The sequence below is a fragment of the Scomber japonicus genome, chromosome 12 (genome assembly GCF_027409825.1).
Source record: "Scomber japonicus isolate fScoJap1 chromosome 12, fScoJap1.pri, whole genome shotgun sequence".
NCBI classification, from domain to species: Eukaryota; Metazoa; Chordata; class Actinopteri; order Scombriformes; family Scombridae; genus Scomber; species Scomber japonicus.
The window spans coordinates 10,900,509-10,909,753 of record NC_070589.1 but is presented as its reverse complement, the minus strand read 5'-3'; the positions used below and the strand labels follow the sequence as shown (position 1 = coordinate 10,909,753).

Sequence of the window (9,245 nt, the reverse complement as noted above, 5' to 3'; positions counted from 1 at the left end):
CAGCTCTCCAAGGAAATGATTGGACGGCAGGAGAGCCAATAGGCAGCAGAGCAGCAGGTTATTTGAACTCTCCACAGTCAGCTCAACTAAACCAGACAACATCGTCTGACTTTTCAAACATTATTCTCTCATAAGTAACTGCGAGACTGTCATCATCTGTCTGCTCGGCCACTCCGGCTGCTTGTCTGGGCTCAGAGAAAAAACCAAGGGAAACTTTTTCAGCTCTTTTTCATTACTTTTACATCAAGCGTATCCAGGATGGGAACCTACTGCATCCACTTACATCTGGAAGTCTGCTGATGCACCTGTTGATTGTGGAAAAATCTGCACGTTTAAGAATGAACAAAGTTGCTGTGATGACGTCTGACACTCTGCTTCATTTGGAGGACAGCAGGAGAGCAGAGGAGAGGAGCAGATTGAACTGTGTTGACATAGCTCAAACTGGTTTAACAGACGGGAAGAACACAGACCTTCTCCGATGCCAGGAGACCACTGAAAGCAGCTCTTCCATAAAGTACAGAAGATATGGGTACGCCCCTTTTGTCTGTGTCAGAAATATACAGTTTAATCTCTTAATGATGTTGTTTTTTGTGTTACAATTATTAAATGCAGTTTTATTACTGTTACTATTGATATTACAAGACATCATGTCGTGGTAAAATGTTATTGATCTCTCTTTTAATAAAAAAAAGGTTATTTATAGTTCTTTAAGAATGGAAGATATGATTAAGAGTTACCATAATAGATCAGTTGCATGACGTTGTGCTATCACTAAAATGTATGATTGGAGAAAGCTCTGCAAGTAGAAAAGCTTCAAGATGTTTGGTTTATCAATATCATCAGACCAAACAAAGTTAATGAAGTGGCCTTGGTGAATCTATTAGGTGATTCTTGACTTCTCCAGGTCTCGTTTGGGTGGGGTCAAAGTTCGCCACAAGAGACAGGTGCTGCAGGACATGGCACGACCCCTGAAACATTGGCTTTACAAACACCGGGACAACCCGTACCCCACCAAGACTGAGAAGGTCTTGCTGGCTTTGGGCTCCCATATGACACTGGTACAGGTGAGGCGAGCACATGAAATTAATAGAGGGGTGCAATAAAAGTGCTTAGCATGTTCAGGGCTGTGTTGATATTATGTTTTGTCACTTAACATTAATTCAATGCTGTAATTATGCAATCTGTGCAGGTTTCAAACTGGTTTGCAAATGCCCGACGGAGGCTGAAGAACACAGTGAGACAGCCAGACCTGAGCTGGGCCCTGAGGATCAAACTCTACAATAAATACATCCAGGGAAATGCTGAGAGGCTGAGTGTGTGCAGTGATGACACTGACTCAGATGGTAAGGGCTTTATAAGTAAGTTATTAGTTTATTATTTAGGTGGAATCGTCTTTTAACAAAAGTCAGACGACTGAGTTTAGATGTTTAACTTTGATCACTGAAACAACAATCATGATTTGTAACATCTTATATTTCCATATGTTTCTAATTGAATTAGTGCAATTAGAAATAAGTCACACTGTTGTTTGCATATTTGTTACTTACATTTGTGTCTGTTTGCTGCAGATGAATGTCCTTTACAAACACCTATCAGCCAATCAGACTTTGGCAGGTCATCTTCCCACAAGGGTGTGCTTGAGAAACAGGGCATGGCTGACTCCGCCAACAGTGACGACAGTGTGTCGCCTCCGTCCAAGTACAAGAGCAGTTTACTGAATCGGTATCTGAACGACACCCTGCGGCACATGATGGCGACGAAGGCCGATGGTGTCACCGCAGCCCGCAAGAGGAGGAGCCACTCTGAGTCATTCAGCTCCAACGAATGTGATCGAGATGTTGTCTCCCCGGCATCATCCTATGAAACAGAGACCAACTTTGTCTACCATATGGGTGAGAGATGTCAGTTTTTGTCTATGTGTGGGTCATCAATAATCATACATTAGGACTAAAGATTTCCTACTTTAATGGGAAAATTGTCATTTAAGCTCAAAATCTGCACTTAATATAAGTGAATAGAATCATGGAAAACTTAATAATGCAAACATTGTGTGCGACATCATATCAACCCCAAATTTTGCATAAATCACGACCAATTAAGCAATCAAATACAATATAGAGGGTAGATTGGAAGGAAAAGAAAAAATAGCACCCCCTGTCCACAGAAATCATTAAAACATCCTCCTTGTTAATTGCAGATTTATGCTAAATGTGAGGTAAAATGTCAGTTTAACAACCCTGCTTCCCCTCAGTTCATTTTTAACACACCACTGTGTACAGTAAAATAGGAACAGAACGAACAGAAACTTCCACATGGCTCCTCAGAGCTCCCTGACATTAATAAATCTGTGGCATTCCACCGAAAGTCAGAAGCTCTGCAAGATTCAATTATAAAGTTTTAGCGAAACTGGGAGGGAGTTTGACACCTGGTTGCCCTTTCAGACCTATAGGGAGCGCAGCACACTGACAAGCCTCAAATCCGCTAAGGCACAGGAGCCAAAGCCTTTACAAACATTACTAATAAAGATTCATGCAGACGCTGAAATCCCTCATTTTAAAATTGGATGGAGTTCGTGCTGGCTGCTGCCGCACACCGCAAATATCATTTCCATATACTAGAATGTGCCATTTGTTCCGCTTCAGCTTCTTGCCATGGTGGAAATGTCCAGTCCAGTCTCAAGGACAATTACAGAATGTCTGAGACTTTATTCCTCCCAGGGTGAGAAGTGGAGACCTCAGCCAAAACATAGAAACGAAGCAGTCTGTCAGTAAAGTACCGAAGACATCTCGTAGAGTGGCTGTCACAGCCGCCACTCAGCTGTGAGACCACGCAGAGCGAGATCACTAACATGCGTTTGGCTTTTCTCATCATCAGTGTTTGAGGCTCTAGATTTGCTGCCTTGACTCATGTGTGCTTTGGCAGCATGTTCCCCACAAGTGTTACTTTCCTACTCAAAATCAATAGAAATTTACATTACAGGACTACAGTTGTGAAAAGATTTTTGAAACCAGTTCTTCTCTTTAGCACTTCTCAAACGTTTCACTCTAAAATTAAACATGGCACACTTTATGTTCCTTTTAAATTATTTTAGGTTTTCCTGGAAAACAATAAAGCCTAGTTCCATCCATCCATTTTCCTTATGGCTTATCATGGTCACAGGGGAGCTGGAGCCAGTCTCAGCTGACATTGGGCGAGTAGATCCTGGACAGGTTGCCAGTCAATCACAGGGCTAACACTTAGTACAGACACATTCACATTCACATCTATGGACAATTTAGAGTCACAGATTAATGTAATCTGTATGTTTTTGATCTGTGGAAGGAAGCTGGAGTACCTGGAGAGAACCCACACAGGCACAGGGAGAAAATGCAAAGTCCAATAAAGTCTAGTTCCAGTTTAAATAAGGTTATTTAATGGATTTTGTTCTAGTCTGTGAGTCTTAATCTGTATTCAGGAAACTGCAGTTGTAACTTCAAATATTGGAGGATAGTTCACGATCTTAACAGACTGGTACTTTGGAAATGGTACAAGATCTATTAAACAAATATGGTATAATTTTGAAAACATAATTAGTGGTTATATGAATTATATAAAAGTAATATAAGACCTCTCTTTACCTCATTCATTATTAATGTCTGTACTGCAAATGTAAGCTACTGACAGCTGCTTTGCTTAGCTTAGCTTAGCACGTAGATTTGAAACAGAGGAAACAGCTAGCATGGCTCTGACCAAAAGTAACAAAATTAGATTGCCAGCACTTAAAAAGTTCACTAATTAATCTGTATAAAAACTGAAGCATTTACCGAGTTTCATTTTTTACAGCGAGAATGCATATAAGCCAAGCTAGCTGTTTCCCCTCTATTTTTAGACTTTATGCCAAGCTAGGCTAACTGGCTGCTGGCAGTACCTTTCATATTCATTGCATTCTTACTTCAAATCGTATTTCTTTTGGAGTAATTTGGGGTTTCTTTCACACAATATGTGGGTATCGCTGTTGAAATGTTTGTAGAAACTTTTAATGCATCCTGCTGGTCATATTAAGGGTGTTTGCAACCCCTTACGGCTCCTCTGTGGAGGTGAAGTGGAAAGTCAGGCTGCCAGATTCATGACAGGCCCTAACACTATTAACAGGTTTATACTCCACCCATGAGACGACTAATACAGTTGCTAAAATCAAGTGATGGACTAATAAGCGATGCCACTACAGCATCTTACAAGGGCACTTAGAAAATACCAGTCTGAATCCCACCATCAATACACATAATGTGATGTTGCTAAATTTACTGTACAAAGATGTAAAATGTGAATGTTTACACCATAAGATGTGGTAGGTTATGTGACTCAAGTTCAAAATATCCCTTACCAGGACAGGAGAGTCATAAATGTGACTAGAAATGTGTTTTATTGGACACAGAGCACCAAAAAACAAATCTGGACAAACACCACACTGTGTTTTCCTCCCATTTTGCTTCAATGAAAACATGCATGCTGAGAGGGGAGTCTCTTTTTTGTAAATACATATCCTCATTGAGGAAATTAAAGTTTTACATTATTTTCTCAGTACATGGTTGTTTTCCAGAAATACACCTGTGAGACTGACTGAAAGTCATTGACGTTAGGACATGAGGGGATTCAAACCCATATTGTGGGAGACCACCAAAGACATAAATCAGCTCATGAAGACATTATTTCCTTGTGAGAGGGTTACATAGAGGATTTGTGGTGGTAATAGAGTATTAAATCCTATAATATACAGTTAGTCTAAGTTTCATATGGAAGGAATAGTCCTACATTTTGGGAAATTATTTGCTTCTAAGAGTGAGAAATATAAGAATTTGGCTCACATGGCTGTCTATTGAATAAAGCTAGAGCCAGGTTAGCTTAGCTTAGCCTAAAGAATAGAAACAGGGGGAAACAGCTAGCATGGCACCTCTAATAGCTCACTGATAAAAACATTAAATCCCACTTGTTTCATTTGTGAAAAAAAACAAAGTATAAAAACTCCATGATATGGCTATTTTTTTGACATTTTATTAAAGTCCCCCTCCACTGAACAAATATGTTTTTCTTCTTGTTCCTTAACTTGGATGTTTGAACTTCATGTGCAGAATGATGTATGTGTAGGGTTTGACACTAGACGTCTGTTTTCACATTCATCTGCAGATGGAGGACAGTTTATCTGCTCACCAAAAATCTGATTTTGAGCAAGATTTGCGACATCACAACAAGTTTGGAGCCAATCCTTGTCTGGTAGTATGTAACTGACAGAAGAGTGATGTGGAAACTTTAAAACTATTTGCATGTTCATAGTTTCTGGAATTGATAATAAGGGAGAAAGAATAGATGTCGTTTCAAGGATTTTAAAGTGCCAATTATACTTTTTTTTATGGGAAAACCATATCAGACACACATTATTATTCCAAGCAAAGTATTTTTGTATGTCTTAATACACGTCTGGAGGGGATCTTTAAGTTACTCTAACATGAAATTATAACTATACTGCAGCACTGTTACACAATGTAATATCACAAAAGCAGCAAGCTACTTCATTACTTGTAAAATTTTGTTGTAATTGAACCCTGCTGTAAAATTGAGACTCACCAGAGGTTAAACAATGTTTTTTTTCTTGGTAATAAATACAAAAGAGGCACAGAAGTACTTTCTTGGCAAAACATGTAATGGCTAAAGAGAGAAATGCTTGGGGACGTTCAGTAGCAAAAAAACATAAAATAGCAAAATGATTTACGATCAACAAGTAGTTGCTCTTGGCTCCGGCCTGGCTAAAGAAATCAGACACGGGGATGTTTCGGGCTGTTAGCGTTGAAAGACTGTGTTTCATAGTGGGCCTCTAATTTCCCTGTCTATTGCTCTCTGAAGAAAAATTGGTTTTGACCAGCCTTTATCTGCTCCAATGAAAAGAGGCAATATTCCAAAGCTGAAGTGGAAAATATGTTCTACACATATCGCATGCTTATGCACAGGACACAAACACAAATTGTGTAAGCAATATAAAATGACTCAAATTTGTTATGCTCCCGCTTTTGATTTAGTCAAAGATCGTTTTTATTCAGAGCATTGTGAAAGAATGACTAATCCTCCCTTCTTCACACCTATAACAGGGTTCTCAAGTGTTCATTCAGAAGAACAACTCCTGTCTGTCAGTATTTAAAATAAAGATTTTGATATGAAGGGGCAGTTTTGGAAAATGAATGACAAACAAAGTGGACTAGATTTACAGGTGCTAGAAGAACTTTGGAAACCAGCAAACACAGTGTCTGTCCTCATGACACAATGCAGATATCAGATTTTTTTTTCCATCTGAAAAGCTCAAGAGAAACACTGCTTTTCATTTGTTTTGGCCAGAGTAGCTGAGCACAGGCAGACTGGTGCGCTCCACACAGTGAAACCTTTCTGGCTCTGCTAAAAAACAACTAGAGAAATACAAGGGACGGATAAGAATGAACTGAATACAAAAACGTACTAACATTTGTGTACAAAAATACACAAATTGCATTTGGGAACATGTACTGTACACATGAAGAAACACACACTAAACCAATGCAAACACAGGCAAGCACTCACACACATGCTACGAATTAAAAGCATTCATTCGTTAATACCGTGTATCGCCAACATACAGTCATGTAGCGTAATCCACTGATTGTCATGTGGATATTCTGTTTGCTATTTCACCGCTATCAAGTAAAGTGATTCATGGCATATTAAGGTAAATTCTTTTTCCTCTCTTGCAGACACAGTGGAGTATACTTCAACTAAATTTGACAGGTAATTATTATTATTCATTGCTCATTCTGTAAGAACATCAGCTGTTTGCACTTTTCAACTTTCATCAGATTGAAAAGTAATACTTCTTATAGTCTCTCTTGGCAATTGTTGAAATTGAACCCCCGCCTCCTTGTCTTTCCTTGTCTATTCTGGCTTAATATCAAGGATATATCCAAGCAAATGAACAGTTTCTGCAGTGGATTTCAAAAACTGCTGATTCTTAGGTTAATTTAGGCAAGAGGTGTGATAATATTCAATCAGACTTTATATACAGGTTTTTTTTCTCTTTAATATATTCACAGTGGCCAGCAGAAGGACAGAGGCCAGCAGAGACGAGAAGATCAAGGCTGGAGGGAGATCCACGCTGCCGTGGCTCTAACTGACCTGGCCCAGGGGCAGAGCTGCACAGCAGACCAGAGCAGCGTGACAGTGTCCGGCACTGCCACAGGGCTGTGCTGCACCAGAGAGCCCTTCTCTGTTACGAGGACCAATATCATAGACAGGATGTGCATCACAGGGCCCAACTCTGCTCTGAGGCAGAGCTGCACCGCTGGGCCCACTCTCACCAGCCGCATCATCCAGAAGTCCTCTCATATCTCTGAGGTCCAGACTGTCAAAGTCGTCCTGGCAAACAGCGTGTAGGCATTTAAAGTGAGCATCTGGTCCAAGCACTTCATTCCATATAGGAATACCAGATGCTTCAGTAGCCAACGTCTTACAATATCTGTACAGCCTCTGAGACCATTATTTTGCAATGCTGATAAACTTTGACATTTTCAATTATTTTTACATTGTAAAATGGAAAAACTAACCTAATACAATTGAATGTTTTCTCTATGTTCCTAATGTCTTCCTATTTCCCTCTGTTGCAGTAAGTTATATTAACTTCAATGAGACTGGATTATCGTCCAATGCTTGAGTTTGACAGCAGCTATTTGAATAAACCCAATGTGAAATCTGTTGACCCGTCTTTTTGCTTTACAGTAAATCGTCGCTTTGCAGTGGCTGAAATGGCATAGTTGTGTTTTACTGAACTGTACTTAGTGGCAGTTTTCATGTGTGCAGTTGTAGGTCATTATATCTTTTCAAATTGTGTTTTAAAAGCTCGTAATGTTGGCAGGAGGGTGGCATACGGAACTCAGTAGGGAGATCAGGTTTCATGCGGAGCACTGAGGTTAAAGCTCCTGTGACAAGCATCAATCCAGTCGAAGACAAATTTGCAGTGATAGTTGGACATGACCATATTGGTTGAAATACACGTCAGTAACTCAGCAGATGTCCATGAAATGTGATGGACAAGGCTGAAAACTCTTATGGGACACGTTGCAGTTTTCTGATACAAACTTAAAGCTGCTATAAACAACATTTTTACAACACTAATGGATCAAATGACCATGTGTAAATGGAAAAGGGTTACTCATATCGACCCACAGATAATTAACCCGACTTTGTGGTTCTTTTCAGCTCTACTGAGCAACTTATCTTACTTATAGCACATTATTTTGGTTTTGCAGCCCACAACTTTTCTGTTTTAGTTTGTTCTTCTTGTTCTCATTTTGACCATGACAGACAGCTGTTCTCTGAATTAAAGCTCCAAGTACAGCGCGAACAGCAGAGTCAAAGTTAACAACTAGCAAGTGGACATAGTGTAGCATTTAGCAGCTAAAGAGCTAAATATTTCCTTCAGGGGATGATGGAGCGCTAAGGGGAGCTAAAAGGAAACCAAATATTGACCTTCCATTCATCAGGTGGACAGAAACAAGACTGACTTCTAATGAATGCTAATGTTGCTCTGTGTCTAATGTTGGTTGAGTCAATAGAGAACTGCTCGCTAACAGGTTTGCTACATCAACTTAAAAGATGTCAGTGTTGTGTTTAGAACTCGCTGCTTCCAAGTGTCCAAAAAATGTGTTATAGTGCAGGTTTAACTTTTTTTCCAAGATGTTCTGTGATAAAATAAGAAGGAATAAACTGGTCTTTTGTGTAATTATAATAGAATATAATCATTACGTAACTGTTTTTGACATTAAAACACAACATATACACTAAATGAGATTTTCTGACCTCATAAATCGAAGGTCAACTGCCAAAAGACTTCTAGTATCGGAAATATAGAGAGCACAATAAGCCTCAGGAGAATGTCTGGTACTCTGCCTTTAAAGAGAGACTTGTGGCGAGCATCCTGTTCCATCTGAGGACATCCTGACACCAAACATAAGCTTGTAATCACACGCTGCCCTATGCGACTATTTCACAAAACACGATTAACAGGGTTTTTCCAATCGTGTCCTGGTTTTCAATCTGTGTTTTTGACATTTAGTGCAAAGAATTTCTTGAGTCTTGCTTGTGCAACAGGCTAGTCATCAACAAAGTATTATGGAAAGAGCACCTCATTCCCATTTCCATTGTAAATCTGCTTTTGATTAGGTGGACTTCTACACAACATGGAAACTAAATTG

At 39.5% G+C, this 9,245-nt stretch overlaps 1 protein-coding gene across 1 annotated transcript; it reads left to right on the top strand.

Annotated features, from left to right (window-relative positions):
* Positions 1-356: 356 nt before the first annotated feature.
* Positions 357-7,499, top strand: LOC128369584 (homeobox protein Mohawk-like). The gene is made up of 6 exons (XM_053330661.1): positions 357-529; positions 905-1,064; positions 1,190-1,343; positions 1,569-1,892; positions 6,753-6,786; positions 7,089-7,499. Exons 1-6 carry the CDS (start codon positions 357-359, stop codon positions 7,426-7,428), a joined length of 1,185 nt encoding a protein of 394 aa, XP_053186636.1. The 3' UTR covers positions 7,429-7,499.
* The last annotated feature ends 1,746 nt before the right edge of the window (positions 7,500-9,245 follow it).